At 44.5% G+C, this 23,030-nt stretch overlaps 1 protein-coding gene across 1 annotated transcript in view; it reads right to left on the bottom strand.

Annotated features, from left to right (window-relative positions):
* LOC124039857 overlaps positions 1–23,030 on the bottom strand; it is a 129,849-nt gene that overhangs the window by 4,396 nt on the left and 102,423 nt on the right. The window contains exons 11-16 of the mRNA XM_046356330.1: positions 14,753–14,796; positions 3,132–3,325; positions 2,774–2,844; positions 1,663–1,820; positions 577–721; positions 158–301 (exon numbers count right to left, since the gene is read on the bottom strand). Of these exons, the coding sequence (XP_046212286.1) occupies positions 158–301; positions 577–721; positions 1,663–1,820; positions 2,774–2,844; positions 3,132–3,325; positions 14,753–14,796 (756 nt within the window). The remainder of the gene's footprint in view (positions 1–157; positions 302–576; positions 722–1,662; positions 1,821–2,773; positions 2,845–3,131; positions 3,326–14,752; positions 14,797–23,030) is intronic.

Here is a 23,030-nt window from a genome sequence, read left to right as displayed (position 1 = left end):
GGAGGGAAGGCAAGAAACGCAAAGAGGGGAAGCAGAGGAAGTGAATGAGACAGAAATGCAGTGCTGCATAATTACTTAACGCTCGACTAAATTCCAATTTCTTTCTTTTCCTTTCTGTTGCCTTTTAAAAGTTCACACACTGTCGCCTCGGGCTCACCTCAAACTCCAGGTACTCGTCTCGCTGGCGGTACTCCTCCAGCTCGCGGCCTTTGACCTTTCGGTCCGGAGGATATGAGCGCAGCTCAGCCAGTTCAGTGGAGATGGCCCGGAACCGAGTCTCATGGGACTGGACCTGCTCCTCCTGTAGGCACAGATACTCAGAGTTCAGAGTTCGCCACCCATGTCACCTGACCAGGGTGATGGGAAGATAGACGTCCATGCATTTTCTCCCAGCACATCATCATCACTCATGTCAACTCTCTAGGCCTGACTGAGTTCTGTCCTTGTGGACATTTAAAATAATCACATTTAGTCATTAATTTTAAAGAGTGCCTTCAGGGATTTTTAAAATGATGGTGGTGATATGGTATGGTCAATTTGATAGGTTATATGATGATATGGTGTAAAGGAGGGTACCTGTGACAGTTTGGAGGTGGAGCTTGGCAGCAGAGGTCGGGAAAATTTCTTCTGTGAACCAATGGCTGCAGGGAAAGGTGGCGCCGAGAACATGGCTGCTACCGTATTGATGCGTGTGATCCACGACTGCATCTGCTCTGTGCTTCTATGGTGGACAAAGCACACACGCACAGTGAGTTTGTGAGATCGTGTTGCACAAACACAAACCAAGGATGGACCTGCACGCATGCATATACACAACATACACACACCACACACACACCTCCTCCCACACACACACATTTCAATCCCCACCGCACAGCGCTAACTAAGACATCTTAGTGATTATCATCACGGCTGCTGAATACAAAAAAATGCTGCTTTGCTCAGACAGCTCTGCCACAACTCCTTGGACACTGGCTGAGAAAGGAGAGAGACAGAAGTAGGGAGGGAGGCAGGGAGGGAGGGAGGGAGGGAGGGAGGGAGGGAGGGAGGGAGGGAGGGAGGGAGGGAGGGAGGGAGGGAGGGAGGGAGGGAGGGAGGGAGGGAAAAGAGAAAAGATAGGGAGAGACTAAAAGATAGGAGAGGAAGAGAGTGAGGGAGAGAGAGGAATGTATCTGGGACAAATGCAGGCTGCAACTGGAGAAGAGCCGTTCCTCCTGGGGGACTGGGACATGTGGCCACGTCATGTGCCTCTGCATTCTGAATTTACACCCCCCCACACACACACATGCACGCACACAGACACACACACACAGCAGGAGGTAGCAACAGCCATTATTTGGCTAGTGAGAAGGGGAGAGACTGGGGCGAGACAGGTAGTGCTCAAACAAGGAGACAAGAAGAGGAGGGCGACCTTGCAAATTCAAGCCCAGGTTTATTGACTGAGGTGGATGTGTGCTGTGCAATTAAGAATAAGTTGCAGGATATGGCTCCAAGACAAAGAATGAACCCTCTAGCATTCAATTGAAAGTGTGTGAACCGAACTCGTAAAAACGAGGGATGGCTCGATCTTACAGGAGTGTGAGAAAGCAAGGTATAAGTCAGTCTTTGAGGTGTGTTAAGAATGGATGAGACAAGAACAGTGAAGTGAGGGATGGGACTCACGGTGCCTGGAAGAGGTAGACCCTCCAGTCGGCGGTGCGGAGGTAGAACACATTGGGTCTCTTGCTGTAGTCGGCAGCCCTTATGGCCAGAGAGTGGTGGATGGACACAGCGTTCTTCAGATCTTCGTCCGACAGCTGCTTATCTGGCCGGTACACTCCCTGCATGGTCAAAGAATGACAATCAGCATAAAGTGTGAATACCTCATTATGTCATTATTGACCATCGCAGTAGTTCTTCTAACTGCAGGGTAGTGTATTCAATGCCCAGATGGTTCTGTAAGTACCGATAATCTAATTTGGTTGTAATGTGAGAATGTTAAGCATCAGTAAGTTGGCAATGGATGTTATGGTGTGAAATGTTTCTTTCTGCAGGATGACTTGTTGTTGGGATGTTACAAAACAAACCATACTAAGGAAAGGGTTATTTTTGACACCCCAGTAAGGGGCCTTGCCTCTCCCCAAAGCAGACCTGACTGTTGGACCAGAGACCAGTGCCCATAGACATACAGTACATAAATCATTGGCACAGCTGCGTCGCAATAGTAACATCTCTGGACGGGACCCTTGCTTCCGTTCAAATTTAGCGGAACATAAGCCCAAGAAGCTGACAGGGCTGCCCCTAGCAAAGGCCAGGACCATTGGTCTATATGGGCATAGAGGGCAGTGCCAGGTCTGAGGACTGTAGTCTGAAGGCACTGAACAAAAGTCTCAACCTTTGTGAATGATCTCATTCTGATAATATCCACACTCGACAGGGTATGAAAATCCATCCGCATGGTTGGAGAGTGCATCTGTATGAGCAGTTTTAGTATTTCAATTTGTGTCAATCAAATATTGGTATACGTATATCACAAATGTTATTTTATATGGGTATGTAACGAAGTGGGATAATCTTAGCAATCTTTTGTTTTTGTTTCTTTGGTGCAGAAACTGTATCGTTACTGAATATGAGTATGTAAAAAGTGATTGGACTTGGAAGTCTTTTTGAGACTTTTCAGAACATTTTTCCATGTTCTGTGATGTGGAACAGTGAAAGTCTCGTGAGTTCATAAAGTGGGACAGAAGTGGCAGAAGTTTTGTCACACCTGCTCCCGTCGGCAGGAGCTGCTCACCTTCTGTAGGTAGAGAATCAGCCCTTTCAGAATGCCATAGAACGTCTTCCATCCTCTCTTCCCACGCGGTGCTGTGACCAGGAGAATAGTTAGGTCAAAACTCAGGTCAGCTTCAAATGTCCATACTAACATCAGACCTCAATACATTGCTTCATACTAAGTGGTAGGAATTATACGATTTGCTGTATGTGGACCACAAGAAGTATACTGTAGCTGCTGCTAAAGTAACAGCAAAAGACTAAATGAGTAGGATTAACAAATAAACAGCGATGAGGATAGGGAGGGGATAGGGGGTTTGTCAATATATATATTTTTTTTACCAGAGCTATAAATGTATGTTTATGGTTTTGGCACGTACTTCTTTTGCCGTCTGAGTCAGCGTGCACCTTGCGCACCAGGAAGCCGTTCTTGTACAGGAGGGCTCCTGAGGGCTGGGCCATGGCCACTAGTGGTTTCCCGCCGCTGGCCATGCTCTTCTTGTGTTTAGAGGCGGAGTCTGCCTGGCTGGTGTCCCCCAGCTCTGAGAAAGACTTCCGCATCTCCTCCTCATCGCTATAGCGACAAGAAACAGAAGGGTAAGAAACCTGGTTACTATTTTACCACGCCTCCGTTGGCAACACATCAACCAATCACTTTCCATCAATCTCACTCTGTGACCGTCCATTATAAGATAGGATGAGACAGAGTAGTTTCAATAGCAGAACACATAGGCCTATTCAAAGTCCCTCTCCCGGTTATAATGTGCATTTTGTCATCTACCAACAATTCTAAAGTGGTGTGTGGGTATAGCCTTGGTTATATAACATATTTACAAAGCACAATTCTACCTAGGGGAAACCTGAGTGAATGATAGTGTTTCTTCCTCTTCAAAGCCTTAATTTGCTGTCTTCCCCTCTTCCTCCCTCCTTCCCTCCACCATTTCTTTGTGATTTCCTCCTGGTCTCCAGAGAACCAGTCCACTCTCCTTGATCAAAACACACCGCAGCAGGAGAGCGACAGGATCGATAGCATGGCAGCTTTGAGGTGAAAAGCAAGGGCATTCTGTTCCACTAGGGACTTCCTATCTCTGAGATAAATTTCAGACTTGTCACTGACTTTTTCAGTGGCATGTTTCCCCATTGTTTGTGTGTGGAACTCATCCAAAATGGTGAAAAGTAGTACTTTCCCAAATGCGAAACTAGCTCAAACAAAACAAATAAATGGGTTACAATTGATGTGTTATTAGAAAACTATACAATGTCTGTGGTTATCAGTGCACGATGAAAATATAACTGTATCTTAGTATACAGTTGATTGTCATCCCTATACCAGTGAAGGCTGGTAGAAGGAGGGTGTCTTATTGTAATGGTGGAAACAGAATGAGTGGAAAGGTATCAAACACATGGTTTCCATTTGAATTGGTTTCCATGTGTTTGATGCCATTCCATTGTGTTTCATATCATTCCATTACAGCCATTACAAAGAGCATGACCTCCGACTGAAGTGACACTTCCATACTGTACATTGAGCCAGGAGGTTTTCCTGATCACATGGCCTGACAGGAAAAACTGTTCGTAGTTATACATAGGCTATAATTATAGGGCCCAGAGTTTTTCTTCATCATGTCACAAGGTCAGGAAAAACTCTGGAGGCACGGCCTACTAAATGTATTCAAACCTTGGCTTCCTACTATGCCTAGGATTTGGAGATAGTTTCAGCACTCTGTTACATACCCCATCAGAGCAGCCATGAGGAGCCAACGAGAGATTAGCAGCTGAGGATCAGCTCTCTCAACTCTCGATCTGAGTGTTATTATAGACGAGTTAGTCCAACGATGTCACATTAGGTCCCAATGGGCACAGACATCAGTTTAATGTCTAGTTTTGATATACATTTGGTTGAGTTGTCAACTAACGTGAATTCAACGTGAAATCAACAACAAAAAACATCCAGTCAGTGGCAGCCCTGTGAGCAAATACAGCTTGTTGATGAGAGAGGTCAAAGGAGAATGGCAAGATTTGTTCAAGCTAACAGGCGGGCCACAAAGAGACAAATAACGGCGCAGTACAACAGTGGTGTGCAGAACGGCATCTTTGAACGCACAACTCTTATCAGTTAAAACAAGAAGAAGTGGCTCCACTGGACATTTGAGAAGTAGAAAAACATTGCCTGGTCCGACAAATACCAGTTCCTGTTGTGTCATGCTGATAGCAGAGTCAGGATTTGGCGTAAGCAGCCAGAGTCCATGGACCCATCCTGCCTGGTATCAACGGTACAGGCTGGTGGCGGTGGTGTACTGCCGTCCAATCTGCAGCAACTGCATGATGCTATCGCCTCAGCATGGACTAACTTCCCTGTGGAACATTTCTGACTTGAAGAATTTAGGCTGTTCTGGAGGCAAAGGGTGATTAAACCTGGTACTAGATGGGTGTACCAAATAAACTGGCTGGTGAGTGTAGTTTGGAATTTTGAGGCAGGTTAAAAATAATTTTAAAAATAGGTTCAAATAATGATCACTCCAGTTCCACTCAAGATGAAGATACTGTACTTAGTATAAACCATTTACACCACATCCCCCCCTTACTTATATGATAATCCTACAAACATGGTTGGGCTGCTGCTAACATATTTTTACATGTGGGATAATCTGGACCTGACGCAGCAGTTAAGAGGATAGCTCATTTTAAGAGCTGAACCTTTCCTATGTTTCCCAATACTAGTCAGTTAATCCACCAAATATCAGCCAAACCCAGTTTAAAACAAGGACTACACTTGTTACCTCAGTTTCACCTGTGTAGAAGTTCACAAAACAGACGTGCAAACCACCATCAAAATGGACTCCCTTGGAAACCTTTGAGATTAAGATATGAGTAACCAGCAGTACACAACAACAGTTAGCTCTATATGAGTGAGAGACAGAGCAGGATGGAGAGCTAGTGAGAGCTGGTGAGCATGTGTCTCAGAGTTCTAGCCTGTTGCCTGGTAACTGCTGGCCTGCGTGAATTTCACTATACACTGTGACAAAGTAAAGGGAGAGAGAGAGAGCGTGAGAGGGGATGGACGGAAATGGGGGAGCGAGCAAGATAGACAGAAAACAAAAGCCTAGAAAGACAAAGCTGATATAGGAGTTAGGAGCCATAATAAAGAGGGGATAGGTGAGATAGAAGGAGAGGAGAGGAGGATAGGGTGGTGATGTTTAGGGGGAAGAGAGGGAACAGGTTGATTAGGTCTGGGGCTGGGCTGGCAGACCTGCACGGCATGCTGGGAAGTGTGATGACATTGTTGCACCAGTAGCTAAAGTGGACACAATAGTCTTGTCACACCTATGACACTTTCCCATTAAAACACATATGATGCGTGACAAGATATAGTATCAGTGTTCCTGTATAGTGTTGTGGTCAGGTGAAATAGGGCACCCGATGCAGAGCAGAAGTAATCACAACCCCTGACGTACATTACCATGATGATAGAAAGCATTTCATCCATGGAAATGGTTCAGCTTTTATTTTAGTCCTCAAAATAATCATTATCGTAATCAAAATCTATCAAAATCATCATTATGTAAATGAGTGATGTAGCTGTAGGTGCTATTTGCATGGTCCCTTATAAATAAATGAATAAATAAATCATTTAAATCACTGGAATACTGGTATTATTATGAGAATGTTTTTCAGAAGCCTGGTGGTGTCTATATTCTAATGCCAGTGAAATGGGTTCTTCTTATTCCTTCTTCTAACAGGTGATAGGAGCCAGCAGGAGAGGATACAATGGAATTATAGAAAAAATAGCCTAATTAAAGGTGCAATATGCAGAAATCGCTCCACCATTTTGTGGTTGCAAAAATTCTAACAGTTTGCTTAATTTCAGATTATGTGACAATACAAGCATAGAGAATGTCGAGATCATTGTACAATCTAAAACTGCTGTGAAATATATTTTCAATTACCAAAATATAATATTTTCAGCTGTTTGAAGCTGGTGTACAAAACTAAAAGTAAGATGCAAAAACAAAACTTAAGAACCATATGCATAGAAATAGCACACATAGAACACATATACCACTTCTTAAACTTGCTTTCAATGAGAATGATGATCTATAACTCACATTTCTATGTGAATTTGTTTGGGTTGCTCTAAAAGTTATATATTGCAGCTTTAACGGCAAAAAAACCAGCAATGGCATATTTTCAGTGAACTCTGAAGCTCTTCCAACTATTGTATTTTTTCACAACTGACGCCTGACATATTGACATAGTAAGGTGTGTAGCCTTGTGGTTAGAGTGTTGGACCAGTAACTGAAAGTTTGCTGGATCGAATCCCCCGAGTTGACACGGTAAAAATCTGTCGTTCTGCCCCAGAACAAGGCAGTTAACCAACTGTTCCCCGGTAGGCTGTCATTGTAAATAATAATTTGTTCTTAAATCCTGTTTGGGCTAGGGGGCAGCATTTTCACTTTTGGATGAAAAGCGTGCCCAGAGTAAACTGCTAATATAGTAAAATGCTAATATATGCATATTATTAGTAGTATTGGATAGAAAACACTGAAGTTTCTACGTTTGAATGATGTCTGTGAGTATAACAGAACTCATGTAAGGCAAAAACCTGAGAAAGGCAAAAACCTGATAAAAACTCCAACCAGGAAGTGGGAAATCTGAGGTTGGTCGTTTTTCAACTCAGCCCCTATTGAAGATACAGTGGGATATTGGTCAGTTTGCACTTCCTCGGGCTTCCACAAGATGTCAACAGTCTTTAGAACATTGTTTCAGGCTTCTACTGTGAAGGGGGGCTGAATGAGAGGGGAATGAGTCAGAGGTCTGCCCAGCAGCCACAAGCTCGTGAGGCGCGGTCATGTGAGAGTTACCTTGCGTTCCATTGCTTTTCTATAGACAAAGGAATTCTCCGGTTGGGACATTATTGAAGATTTATGTTAAACATTTAACATTTACATTTAAGTCATTTAGCAGACGCTCTTATCCAGAGCGACTTACAAATTGGTGCATTCACCTTATGACATCCAGTGGAACAGTCACTTTACAATAGTGCATCTAAATCTTAAAGGGGGGTGAGATGGATTACTTATCCTGTCCTAGGTATTCCTTAAAGAGGTGGGGTTTCAGGTGTCTCCGGAAGGTGGTGATTGACTCCGCTGTCCTGGCGTCGTGAGGGAGTTTGTTCCACCATTGGGGGCCAGAGCAGCGAACAGTTTTGACTGGGCTGAGCGGGAGCTGTACTTCCTCAGTGGTAGGGAGGCGAGCAGGCCAGAGGTGGATGAACGCAGTGCCCTTGTTTGGGTGTAGGGCCTGATCAGAGCCTGGAGGTACTGAGGTGCCGTTCCCCTCACAGCTCCGTAGGCAAGCACCATGGTCTTGTAGCGGATGCGAGCTTCAACTGGAAGCCAGTGGAGAGAACGGAGGAGCGGGGTGACGTGAGAGAACTTGGGAAGGTTGAACACCAGACGGGCTGCGGCGTTCTGGATGAGTTGAAGGGGTTTAATGGCACAGGCAGGGAGCCCAGCCAACAGCGAGTTGCAGTAATCCAGACGGGAGATGACAAGTGCCTGGATTAGGACCTGCGCCGCTTCCTGTGTGAGGCAGGGTCATACTCTGCGGATGTCATAGAGCATGAACCTACAGGAACGGGCCACCGCCTTGATGTTGGTTGAGAACGACAGGGTGTTGTCCAGGATCACGCCAAGGTTCTTAGCGCTTTGGGAGGAGGACACAATGGAGTTGTCAACCGTGATGGTGAGATCATGGAACGGGCAGTCCTTCCCCGGGAGGAAGAGCAGCTCCGTCTTGCCGAGGTTTAGCTTGAGGTGGTGATCCGTCATCCACACTGATATGTCTGCCAGACATGCAGAGATGCGATTCGCCACCTGGTCATCAGAAGGGGGAAAGGAGAAGATTAATTGTGTGTCGTCTGCATAGCAATGATAGGAGAGACCATGTGAGGTTATGACAGAGCCAAGTGACTTGGTGTATAGCGAGAATAGGAGAGGGCCTAGAACAGAGCCCTGGGGGACACCAGTGGTGAGAGCGCGTGGTGAGGAGACAGATTCTCGCCACACCACCTGGTAGGAGCGACCTGTCAGGTAGGACGCAATCCAAGCGTGGGCCGCGCCGGAGATGCCCAACTCGGAGAGGGTGGAGAGGAGGATCTGATGGTTCACAGTATCGAAGGCAGCCGATAGATCTAGAAGGATGAGAGCAGAGGAGAGAGAGTTAGCTTTAGCAGTGCGGAGCGCCTCCGTGATACAGAGGAGAGCAGTCTCGGTTGAATGACTAGTCTTGAAACCTGACTGATTTGGATCAAGAAGGTCATTCAGAGAGAGATAGCGGGAGAGCTGGCCAAGGATGGCACGTTCAAGAGTTTTGGAGAGAAAAAAGAAGGGATACTGGTCTGTAATTGTTGACATTGGAGGGATCGAGTGTAGGTTTTTTCAGAAGGGGTGCAACTCTCGCTCTCTTGAAGACGGAAGGGACGTAGCCAGCGGTCAGGGATGAGTTGATGAGCGAGGTGAGGTAAGGGAGAAGGTCTCCGGAAATTGTCTGGAGAAGAGAGGAGGGGATAGGGTCAAGCGGGCAGGTTGTTGGGCGGCCGGCCGTCACAAGACGCGAGATTTCATCTGGAGAGAGAGGGAGAAAGAGGTCAGAGCACAGGGTAGGGCAGTGTGAGCAGAACCAGCGGTGTCGTTTGACTTAGCAAACGAGGATCGGATGTCGTCGACCTTCTTTTCAAAATGGTTGACGAAGTCATCTGCAGAGAGGGAGGAGGGGGGGGGAGGAGGATTCAGGAGGGAGGAGAAGGTGGCAAAGAGCTTCCTAGGGTTAGAGGCAGATGCTTGGAATTTAGAGTGGTAGAAAGTGGCTTTAGCAGCAGAGACAGAGGAGGAAAATGTAGAGAGGAGGGAGTGAAAGGATGCCAGGTCCGCAGGGAGGCGAGTTTTCCTCCATTTCCGCTCGGCTGCCCGGAGCCCTGTTCTAATATATAATAATAATATATGCCATTTAGCAGACGCTTTTATCCAAAGCGACTTACAGTCATGTGTGCATACATTCTACGTATGGGTGGTCCCGGGGATCGAACCCACTACCCTGGCGTTACAAGCGCCATGCTCTACCAACTGAGCTACAGAAGGAGAGCTCGCAATGAGTCATCGAGCCACGGAGCGGGAGGGGAGGACCGAGCCGGCCTGGAGGATAGGGGACATAGAGAGTCAAAGGATGCAGAGAGGGAAGAAAGGAGGGTTGAGGAGGCAGATTCAGGAGATAGGTTGGAGAAGGTTTGAGCAGAGGGAAGAGATGATAGGATGGAAGAGGAGAGAGTAGCGGGGGAGAGAGAGCGAAGGTTGGGACGGCGCGATACCATCCGAGTAGGGGCAGTGTGGGAGGTGTTGGATGAGAGCGAGTGGGAAAAGGATACAAGGTAGTGGTCGGAGACTTGGAGGGGAGTTGCAATGAGGTTAGTGGAAGAACAGCATCTAGTAAAGATGAGGTTGAGCGTATTGCCTGCCTTGTGAGTAGGGGGGAAGGTGAGAGGGTGAGGTCAAAAGAGGAGAGGAGTGGAAAGAAGGAGGCAGAGAGGAATGAGTCAAAGGTAGACGTGGGGAGGTTAAAGTCGCCCAGAACTGTGAGAGGTGAGCCGTCCTCAGGAAAGGAGCTTATCAAGGCATCAAGCTCATTGATGAACTCTCCGAGGGAACTTTGGCGGGCGATAAATGATAAGGATGTTAAGCTTGAAAGGGCTGGTAACTGTGACAGCATGGAATTCAAAGGAGGCGATAGACAGATGGGTAAGGGGAGAAAGAGAGAATGACCACTTGGGAGAGATGAGGATCCCGGCGCCACCACCCCGCTGACCAGAAGCTCTCGGGGTGTGCGAGAACACGTGGGCGGACGAAGAGAGAGCAGTAGGAGTAGCAGTGTTGTCTGTGGTGATCCATGTTTCCGTCAGTGCCAAGAAGTCGAGGGAGGGACTGGAGGGAGGCATAGGCTGAGATGAACTCTGCCTTGTTGGCCGCAGATCGGCAGTTCCAGAGGCTACCGGAGACCTGGAACTCCACGTGGGTCGTGCGCACTGGGACCACCAGATTAGGGTGGCCGCGGCCACGCGGTGTGGAGCGTTTGTATGGTCTGTGCAGAGAGGAGAGAACAGGGATAGACAGACACATAGTTGACAGGCTACAGAAGAGGCTACGCTAATGCAAAGGAGATTGGAATGACAAGTGGACTACACGTCTCGAATGTTCAGAAAGTTAAGCTTACGTAGCAAGAATCTTATTGACTAAAATGATTAAAATGATACAGTACTGCTGAAGTAGGCTAGCTGGCAGTGGGTGCGTTGTTGACACTACACTAATCAAGTCGTTCCGTTGAGTGTAATAGTTTCGACAGTGCTGCTATTCGGGGGCTAGCTGGCTAGCTAGCAGTGTTGTTTACGTTACGTTGCGTTAAAAGAACGACAATAGCTGGCTAGCTAACCTAGAAAATCGCTCTAGACTACACAATTATCTTTGATACAAAGACGGCTATGTAGCTAGCTATGTAGCTAGCTTCGATCAAACAAATCAAACCGTTGTACTGTAATGAAATGAAATGAAAATGTGATAATACCTGTGAATGCGACCGGGTTGTGAGTCTATTCGGTAGACGTTGGCTAGCTGTTGTCTAGCTGTTGGCTAGCTGTTGGCTAGCTAGCAGAGTCTCCTACGTTAAGGACGACAAATAGCTGGCTAGCTAACCTCGGTAAATTAAGATAATCACTCTAAGACTACACACTCTAAACTACACAATTATCTTGGATACGAAGACAGCAAAGACAGCTATGTAGCTAGCTAACACTACACTAATCAAGTCGTTCAGTTGAGTGTAATAGTTCTACAGTGCAGCTAATCGGTGGATGTTAGCTAGCTGGCTAGTGAAGACTACCTTAGGACGGCGAAATATGATAATTACGCAATTATCTTTGATGCAAGGACGGCTATGTAGCTAGCTAAGAAGAAATTGCTAAGATTTGACAAAACAAACCGTTGTGCTATAATGAAATGTAATGAAAACATCCTAAACATTGTTTCTATACTTCGTTTGATATGTTTCTATGACCAGTAATATAACTTTTGGACTTTTCGTCTGACCTTTCCGCTGGACTTGCACACGCGTTTGGATTTGTTTACCAAACGCCCTAACAAAAGGAGGTATATGGACATAAATGATGAACTTTATCAAACAAATCAAACATTTATTGTGGAACTGGGATTGCTGGGAGTGCATTCTGATGAAGATCATCAAAGGTAAGTGAATATTCATAATGCTATTTCTGACTAATGTTGATTACACAAGACGGCGGATATGTTTTTGGCTTGTTTGGGCTCTAAACGCTGTACTCAGATTATTGCATTGGTGTGCTTTTTCTGTAAAGGTTTTTTGAAATCTGACATAGCGGTTGTATTAAGGAGAAGTTTATCTAAAGTTCCATGTATAATAGTTGTATCTATTATCAATGTTTATGATGAGTATTTCTGTGAATTGATGTGGCTCTCTGCAAAATCACTGCATGTTTTGGAACTACTGAACATAGCACACCAATGTAAAATTAGATTTTTGGATATAAATATGCACTTTATCAAACAAAACATACATGTATTGTGTAACACAAAGTCCTATGAGTGTCATCTGATGAGGATCATCAAAGGTTAGTGATTCATTTTATCTATATTTTTGCTTTTTGTGACTCCTCTCTTTGGCTGGAAAAATGGCTGTGTTTTTCTGTGACTTGGTGGTGACCTAAGATAATCTTTTGTGGTGCTTTCGCTGTAAAGCTTTTTTGAAATCACACACTGTGGCTGAATTAACGAGACTTTGATCTTTAAAATGGTGCCTAATACTTGATTTAGAGAAATTTGATTTATGAGATTTCTGTTGTTTGAATTTGGCGCCCTGCAATTTCACTGGCTGTTGGCGAGGGGTGCCCCGTTCCCAGACAGGTCAACTGACTTGCCTCGTTAAATAAACCAAAGTGTGTCAAATATATAAAGGATATTTCATGCTGAAACCCTCATATTAAACATGAATGGTGTTGATGGTTTATATTTAGGATAATGTTTTACAGTTTTGTCATTCTATATTGTTTTATATAATCTTATTAAATTGAAAAATATATATTTTACACGTGATAAGACCACACAGAGGGCTAGAGTTAATTACAGACATAATCTGAAGTACCCAAAAAGGCCACTAAAATTCCGTATATTCCTTGAAAGTTTCCAAATTTCTGTTAATTTACTGGTAAACTTAAAGTTTCCAGTAATATACTCTCCCCTTGCAACCCTAGATTTGAGTCAATAAGGGAGGAGAGCAAGATTAGCAGATGGGCCTTGTTTCCCTTTCTCTCTATTTCCTCTTCTATTATATTGTTCTTCCCCTCTCTCTCCCTCTATCTCTCTCCCTCTCTCTCTCCATCTTCCTCTCCCTCCCCTTCTGTATTCTCTCTCTACTTCCTCTCCATTCCCTTTTATTATTTTCTATGTTTCCCTCAATCTCTCTCTCTCTATCCCTCCCTCTCTTTCTATGGGGAACATGATGCCCACCCTCCTTTCTCTCTGAACCCCCAGAGCTTCTCCCCACGCCCACTCCCGTGCTGAATGAGGAAATATGTGTGTTTGATTGTGCGTGTGCGCAGAACATGTGGGCGCATCCACCTGCATTGGCAAGAGTGGGTATGTGTGCTGTCTCTCTCTCTCTGTCGGCTATCTAGTGGTGCAGCAAATCTATCCGTGTTTGTGTAATCACATGTACACATGTTCAATGGTGATAGTTTATGCATTCGTGTATTCAAGGGTTTATGTGCCTACTACAGTATCTGTATGGATGTTTCTAAAAATGACTACTCTATCGTCGGCCTCTTGTCCCTGGCATCTTGGCCATGTATTTTAATTGTCAGTCTGTTTCTATAGAGATGTTTGAACTGGATTGCCTCTCTCTTTGTAGATCTGTTCTCAGACCTGTTTGACCACATTTCAGTCAGCTACCCCAGGATTGCTGCTATTTTGGGGAAGTTAGTGGGAGGCTGTGGTCATACCTTTGTACAGGATGCAACAAGGACCCTTTAATGGAATGATAGGTGTGTGCATGTGCGCGAGTGTGTGAGTTCACAAGTGCGTGTTTATGCTTGCGCTGGAACACAGAGGCAAGAGCAGAATGGTAGCTATGGAGCTGTAGCCATGGTGCTGTAACTATGGCAACAAAGCTTGGAAAGCCAGCAACTGAATTGGCATATCTGAATCACAGTGGGCTGAGATCCAGAATAGCAACCCTTGACACACAAATGTTTCCACCACAACCCGACAACATGCACATCATTAATAAGGATGCTAACAAATCTATCAATACTCTTCACTGTCCAAATACTATTTGAGTGTGTGTGGACTCTGGGTGAACTGTGTGTGTGTGTGTGTGTGTGTGTGTGTGTGTGTGTGTGTGTGTGTGTGTGTGTGTGTGTGTGTGTGTGTGTGTGTGTGTGTGTGTGTGTGTGTGTGTGTGTGTGTGTGTGTGTGTGTGTGTGTGTGTGTGTGTGTGTGTGTGTGTGTGTGTGTGTCAGAACACAGACATACCCATTCACACACTCAAAATACACCTAAATGCACAAATACTGTATGTAGAGTACCAGTCAAAAGTTTGGACACACCTACTCATTCCATGGTGTTTCTTCATTTTGACTATTTTTTACATTGCATAATAATAGTGAAGACATCAAAACTATGATATAATACATATGGAATCATGTAGTAACTAAAAAAGTGTTATATTTGATATTATTCAAAGTAGCCACCCTTTGCCTTGATGACAGCTGGCACACTCTTGGCATTCTCTCAACCAGCTTCATGAGTTAGTCACCTGGAATGCATTTTAATTAACATTTTAATTAACAAAGCCCTGAATGAGTAGGTGTGTCCAAACTGGTACTGTAGATAACAAGGCATGCAGGCATTGAAGTGGAACTCACATTGTCCATTGAAGCTTCTCATTCTTGATTGAGTTGTACAGGGCCTGTGGAAGAAAAACAGAGTAATACACCAGTTAGATAATAATGACAAATAGTACACAGATTCACCTGGTAGAAACTAATGGCTGAATCCATCAATCAATAAACTATTTAGTCGTAATCACCAATCAATCAATCAATAGTTTTGGCTCCGCCTTCCTTTCAAGAATCCTCTTTGTCATAGGGCAAAATTAAGTTTGAGCACTCAATTAAAGTGAGTCTGTTGAGTAACGCAGCAGGCAAAATAGGATTTTTAAGAAAAAGCAAGTGTTTCTGTGTGCATCCTCATTGATAAATGCAACAGGCTTTTGGAGAGTGTCTGCATTTTTCTTCGCTCTCCCATAAATCTCCTGTGACAGCCAAGCGATTTAGACATTCCTATTCAAATCCAGCCCCTTTAGTGACAATGGGATATGCCAGCGGAATATGATCAACCGTTTAGCACTGAGGTTCTGTGAAAAGACTGTAGAGGTAGTGGAGTACAGAGCTATCAGCCCCTGATGGTAAATTCATATTAAGGCCTAGTAGGGATGGGACTGGTGGACAACTGTGACAGCTGACATGATGGAGAGGACTTTAGCAGGAAGTACATCATCAGCACTACTGTCCCTCCCACATCCTCTGAATTCAGGGAAAGTATACAATGGTGGGGCCTCCCGGGTGGCGCAGTGGTTAAGGGCGCTGTACTGCAGCGCCAGCTGTGCCATCAGAGTCCCTGGGTTTGCGCCCAGGCTCTGTCGTAACCGGCCGCGACCGGGAGGTCCGTGGGGCGACGCACAACTGGCCTAGCGTTGCCCGGGTTAGGGAGGGCTTAGTCGGTAGGGGTGTCCTTGTCTCATCGCGCACCAGCGACTCCTGTGGCTAGCCAAGGTGGCCAGGTGCACGGTGTTTCCTCCGGCGCATTGGTGCGGCTGGCTTCCGGGTTGGATGCGCACTGTGTTAAGAAGCAGTGTGGCTTGGTTGGCTTGTGTATTGGCATGACTTTCAACCTTCGTCTCTCCCGAGCCCGTACGGGAGTTGTAGCGATGAGACAAGATAGTAGCTACTACAACAATTGGATACCACGAAATTGGGGAGAAAAAGGGGTCAAATTAAAAATGTAAAATGTTTAAAAAAAATATACAATTATCAATACATAGTGGGTTTGGATCCCACTTCTAACACCAGTGTTGATAGAAAGGACAAAGGACAGGACAAATGGCTGTCATGGGTATGGGTCTTATCTACCATTTAAATCAGTGTTGGCTTTATTTATTAATACATTCTGTCTGATTAAGAAACTGATGCTGATGATGTTCAATTCAATTGAATCATTCGAGTTGATTGACTGTTGGCGTTGGATTTCACCAACTATTCTAGAAATAATATTGCGGTGTAGTTTCTCAGTCAAACCCATTGAAAGGAACAATGTGTTTGATGCAGTGTGTCCAATAAAACAAGTGTTCTAAGTTCCCTATTAAACTGTCCCTAACTGAAATACTTGAATGTCAGTTTATGAGTATTCATGAGCAGCCAGACCATGTAGATTTTCGGTTCTGGGCCGACTCAAATTTCCCATTGCTATGGAGACAAACTGTATCAAATTGAAAATCAAACTGTGTTCCAAGCTTCATGAATATTAATATTCAGCGCAGATACGGGCCATCTTTGTGAGAAGCCGGCGTTGGCACATTTCAAAGTCTCATTTACATGCAATCTTTTGTAGCACAAAACTCTTCAACATAAAATCTGGGGGTGAATTTGTGAACCTGAAAAACAGATGGATTGTTCTGCTGTTGCTAGTAGCAACAGTGACGACAGCTATAGTGGCTCATTGAGAAATCTCATTACCTTGGGATTCATGGTTATGTTTTAGTCAATTATTGGTTTCTACATATATACACTTAAATGTAATTACAATTCCTGTTCATTTGTTTCTGATTGGAAAACCAGGCAAATTGAACCAAAAGCACAACATACTAACATAAGAAGTAAGCTGTATATCTCATATCTCAGACATACTGTTCACAGTGAACTATTGGGACAGTGACACATTATTTGTTGTTTTGGCTCTGTACTCCAACACTTTTGGATTTGAAATTATACAATGACTATGATTTTAAGGTGCAGACAGTCAGCTTTAATTTGAGGGTATTTTCATCCATATCGGGTGAACCGTTTAGAAATTACAGCACTTTTTGTAAACACTTCTACGCAAATGTGGATAATACTCATGGTACGAATAATCCTGAATGAATTGTGAATAATGATTAGTGAGAAAGTTACAGGTATCATACTCCCCCCAAAATGCAAACCTCCCCTGTTATTGGAATGGTGAGAGGTTAGCATGCCTTGGGTGTATGATATTTGTGCGTCACTCATCATTATTCAGGATTAATTTAGGACTTTAATCATGATAGAATCCACATTAATGTAGAAATATTTAGAAACATTTTCTATTCTTATTTTCAATAAAAGTAACTCCAAACTGGCACAATACATAATTTATCATTAATTTCTATTGGGCACAAAATGATCGAAAACACAAACAAAATAAAAAGCAAATGCAGAGAGAGTGTGAGGAGTGGTGGGAGAGGCGTAATGAGTGCCATTAGGAGCAACTGGCCTCATTCAGATCAAGATGGATGTTCGTCACCTTCACCTACGAGCTACGTCAACGTCACACGCACGGCACCAGGGCAGCAAATGAGAGTTAGCCTTGAGGGCTGGTGTTAGCACCGGTTACTATACACAACATGCGGTAGCCTAGGTTACGGAAGGGCCTGTCAGCCTGGTGAACACCTAAACTGCAATGTACTCAACTAACAAATTATTCACAACCACATTTGGTCCATAAACTGTATATAGAAATGAATGCATCTGTGGATGTACAAGGTTGCATTGTCTATGATTGTCTATTTCCCTAAATTCCACACACTTATAGTATTTAAAGTACTAGGCATAGCATTTTACATTATGTTGACATGACAGCAGTGCACAATGTAATCAAAAATAAGAAAACCCTATGATTCCGAATGCTTAAAACCCAACCCCACTCACTTTAACCCATGCAAACACAACCAAAGTAAGTGTTGAACAGTGAAACATGGTCCACACCAGGTTGGGCTATGTTAGTTGGAGTCTTACCCGGGTGGCACATTGTACCTTCTTCCTCTTGCGAGCCTGCGGGTGGTTCTGTCCATCCTGGGCCTTGCCCAGCAGGTCTGGGAACATAAGGGGCTTCAGGGAGCGTGAGCGGGGGGTTCGGGGGTAGCGGAATGGGTCAATCATTCGGAAGTCTCGCCCATAGCGGACCGAGCACAGGGATCGTGAGCGCAGGCGCCCCGCCGAGTGCAGGCTGTTGACACCAATCATGGCCCCTGGGGGTGATGAAACACAGTAGGTAGCACGGGACTAGAGGCCAATTGCCTCAGTTTAGGCAGTCCGTTAGTGTGGACACAGAACGGTACACACGGGACAGAGTCAGAACGTCCTTTCTTTCTTCGCAAAATGTCTTCTTTCGTTCAGAGAGTTACACAGTACAGCATGGCCGAGAAAAATAAAAAAAAGGTCTGTCAGTCTGTGTTGGCAGCTCCTAGGTACAATAGAGAGACTGCGGGCCAAGCAGTTGAGTGACAGTTCCAAGAAGATCGGCACAGGAAGCAGACGGCCACGGTGCCAGAGATCATCAAGCTATATCCTCTACACACACACACACATCAGGTAATCTGGAATCTGATCAACACCTCACAGGCAAAACCCAAAGTGCCAGGGCTTTAATAATGGATGATCGGACAGGTCATCTATAAAACAGGTGCCGATTGGATGATTCCTTCACTGCCACTCACTGTATTCCTAAGGTACACCATCCACAGGTGATCAGTTAACACTTGTTGGATCAGATGCTGATTGAATTGATCCTCCAGGAGGTTTGATAGTCTTTCGAGTCCTATCGGGAGAACACAGTAGAATCTCTCAAACTGATCCCTAAACAGCCGGCCCTTCTGTCCCCCTCCTGCCCAGCTAAAACAGCATGCCACGTTGCCTCCAAAAATGGCTCTGATCCAATTGGCCAACTTTTGACCAGTGGCGTAACTGCGGGTGACAGATACGTACACACACTCACACCGAAACACACACACACACAATGACACTCGCAGATGGTGCGCAACACTTGCAGAGGTGTGAAAGGACAGCCAGCATGAAACAGATGGGTGCAAAGGGTGGAAATTAAGAGGTAAAAAGGGCACAGGCTCACACACACATACGTCCTTGTGCTCATATAAACACACACAAAAACAAAAACACACAATATAAAGGGTCAATAGAGGACAGTCTTCTTCAGCAAAGATTCCAAAAAGCACTCTCGGTTGCGTCACTTGCCCCGGAGAGATGAACAAAAAGAAATGAAGAAACAGGAGAAAAATGTAATGAACAACTGACTGACTGACTGACTGACTAGGCCAAAGTCCAGGTAAAAGAGAAAAGGAGAATGACACTGTCAGGGAAAGAGGTACACTAGGTACAGTCTTATCCAGTAGAGGAAAGGGGAGGAATATCCTGTTGCTCCCAGTGTAAAAATGGGCACCCTTCTGTCTGTCAGAATGGAGTGGTGACTACCCCTCTATCTTAGAAGATCAGCATCCGTCCATCTGTCCAGGACCCTTTTCAGCATCTACTTTTAACACCTTGTTCTTCTAGATCACATATCTTGTCTCGCTCCCACTTTTCACTGGTTCCCAATCTCTTCCCATTGTGCCATCTGGAGGCGGAGGTTTAGAGTAAAGCTTGTCCTCCTGCTGTTGTCTTTCACACCTTGTTTCTCTCCGTCTTTCGCTTGTCTATCTTTCACCGTTCTGTTTTTGGTTCTGTGTCTTTCTGCTGCTGTGGAGGAGAGCTGCCAGAGTCGTACTGAGGAAAGAAACCAGACAGCGACTGTGAATGTGCTCTCTTTCTCTCACTCTCTCGGTCGTATGCGCACCTCCCTCCATCCCTCTCCTCTCTGTCGGGAGCAAATCACAGCCTTCCAACTCCCTCCTCCAGTCACACACACACACACACTCAGGCGCGCAGCACACACATAAGCCTCAATATACTTTGAATGGTAACTAGCATTCAGTGCTTGTTTCCTCAGTGAGGTGGGAGGGAAAGCGGTAAGGTGAGGGAAGGTGAGAGATGGTTGGAATCAGCATGTGTGTTTTCTTTTGTGTGTGTATGTGTGTGCAGGGTTGGGTAGGTTACTTTCTAAATGTAATCCGTTACAGTTACTAGTTACCTGTCCAAAATTGTAATCAGTAACGTAACTTTTGGAATGCCAAAACTCAGTAATGTAATCTGATTACATTCAGCTACTTTTAGGTTACTTTCCCCTTAAGAGGTATTTATATTTCAGGATGAATCAATGTTAAAGTTTACATAGCTGGCCATATATTGATGTTGAATTTGACTTTATGGGTTGGTTATGTAGGATTCTTCTAACACATTGCTTTCTACTACATATAATAATTTGATTAAATTATACCTGTACTGCAGCGCCAGCTGTGCCACCAGAGACCCTGTGTTTGCGCACAGGCTCTGTCATAACCGGTCGCAACCGGGAGGTCCGTGGGGCGACGCACAATTGGCCTAGCATTGTCCGGGTTAGGGAGGGCTTGGCCGGTAGGTATATCCTTGTCTCATCACGCACCAGCGACTCCTGTGGCGGGCCAGGCACAGTGCGCACTAACCAAGGTTGCCAGGTGCACGGTGTTTCCTCCGACACATTGGTGCGGCTGGCTTCCGGGTTGGATGCGCGCTGTGGTAAGAAGCAGTGCGGCTTGGTTGGGTTGTGTATCGGAGGACGCATGACTTTCAACCTTCGTCTCTCCCGAGCCCGTACGGGAGTTATAGTGATGAGACAAGATAGTAGCTACTAAAACAATTGGATACCACGAAATTGGGGAGAAAAAGGGGTAAAATTCAAAAAAGTAAATAAAATAAAAATTATACCTGTACATTAAAAACCAAAGTTTATCAGAATTACAGCAATCCAATAAATATTATTCCCCTTGAACTTCAAGAATAGGACTTGGATAGATTATACATTAGCCAAATTGTTTTACCTGAGCATAACCCCAAAACGAAGGATTTATTATGCCAGCCCTACTCTGTTGTTTATGATTTTGTTGTCATGGAGGACTGACTGGGCTCAATGATTCGAGTTGAAAAATAAATGCTGCACTCATGGGATGGCACGCTTTGAGCACTATTTACATGTGAAAAGGAATTCCATATGCTGCATTTGCTATAGGCCTATTGTTTACCTTTTTGTTGGGGACACTTTGATATCTTGATAATATGCAGCTTTTTAAAGGCTAATCCACAGATGAAACAATAACAAAATGGTCGCACTGCCTCTGTTCTGGTAAAAAGCTGAGGGATGAGCCTGGAAAATGTAACCACTCTCAGATTAATAGACAAAGCTGACCATCGATGATATCAAAATGATTGTTTTACCATGTTATGAGGCTATACAGTGTTTGTTTACATTTACAATGTTTACAAACAATGGAGAAAAACAAGCTTATATTTGGGGTTCTCATGTTGGGTTCTCAGTTGAACTAAACTCATGAGGCATTTATAAATTATATTATTCAAGAATCAATGGATTTAAATAGATATAATTTATAGCTCAATGATGAGATTAAAGATGTCCCCGTTAAATCTATCAAACGTGTGCGAGATTGAGCATGTGTCCATTAGGCCTATGGATATATTTTTTATCAACTTGAATTAGATTGAGCAATAAAAGCCATAGCCTGGGATTCGCACTATGTAGCTGTTGCATGAGTGAATTTTTCACTGTCTGTCCGCTGGTTTTAAAAACAGTGATTGATAGGCAGTTTAAACTTCTTGAATTCAACCATTATTGGGCTCAAATACACATTTAGATTTGTGAACAGCCATCCACAACAACCACAATATGTAAGGCGCAACTAGCTAAATGAGAGAGCAGCAGTGTGATTCACATCAATGCGCTATGTAGATAACAATAATAAGTGATATCCGTATCGCCGTAGACGACACCACTGCTGTCATCCTTACCTCCAAGCGTTTATTCAAATTGGATCATCTTTGGAAGCAGACAGCAGTCGCACAATTGGAAGACATACCTTGGACTGTAGCCTACAAAAGTCTATACCTGCGCTTTTCCCGCGATCTATCAAACACATTTGGTGTGTCATTTGGTGTGTCAACATCGTGGTCAGACTCGTTCAATTTGCGCCTTTTTTCAAAGCTGATTTGAATTTCATTGCGATAACAGAGAAGTGTCAAAGATTATTTTTCTAAAACATCCTTTCTGAATTTAAAATTAATCCTTGAAGTAATCACCTAGTTTTTCAAAAGTATCTGTAATCTGTTTACAATGTTTTTGCTGGTAACGGTTACCATTACATTTAATCCGTTACTCCCCAGCCGTGTGTGTGTGTGTGTGTGTGTGTGTGTGTGTGTGTGTGTGTGTGTGTGTGTGTGTGTGTGTGTGTGTGTGTGTGTGTGTGTGTGTGTGTGTGTGTGTGTGTGTGTGTGTGTGTGTGTGTGTGTGTGTGTGTGTGTGTGTGTGCACAAATGTGTGTGTTTGTGGTGTGTAAAAATCCATAATTTTAACCAGTAATGAAAAAGCTCAAACCACACCATGCGTCACCAACAAGCGTGTGTTTAATAACAGTCTACTGATGCACCCGTGCTTCTCGGCCTTTTGGCTAAGATCAAGTGTAGTTACTTTGACAGTGCTGCACTTGATCGGAGAAGCGATCGTAGGCCGGAGGGCGCCCGGGAAAATTGTGTTTTTATTTCTGTTTAAAATTATTGTCATTTTGTTGTATTGTTTCACCATTGTTTCCTTTTGTCCTGGGTTAGGTGGTGGTTTTGGTGGAGAGCTACAGGTGCACCAGCACCTGTAGGGTGAGTTTAAAAGGCCCTCTGGTCTTTTCTTATTTTATTTTATTGTAGTCTTTTCCCTTGTTGTCCTGTTTTGCATCTCTCCTCCCCCTTGTATCCTACCCTCCCCCCCTTTTGCTCTTCCTATTGTTTTGAGTTTCGTGTGGCCTGCTAGCCGGAGCTGCCTTTTGGCTTGTTGCCTGCTAGCTTTAGCTTTCTTGGCCCTTTAGGCGAGGCAGGTTTTTGTTTGTTTGTTTGTCTGTCTGTCTGTGTGTTTGTCTGTTTTGTTTGGCTAGCCTCTGTTGTTTTTTGTTGCCAACTGGGGGACTTTTTTTGCTGGCTG

The sequence above is a fragment of the Oncorhynchus gorbuscha genome, linkage group LG07, assembly GCF_021184085.1.
Source record: "Oncorhynchus gorbuscha isolate QuinsamMale2020 ecotype Even-year linkage group LG07, OgorEven_v1.0, whole genome shotgun sequence".
NCBI lineage: Eukaryota > Metazoa > Chordata > Actinopteri > Salmoniformes > Salmonidae > Oncorhynchus > Oncorhynchus gorbuscha.
This window is presented reverse-complemented; position numbering and strand designations above follow the sequence as displayed.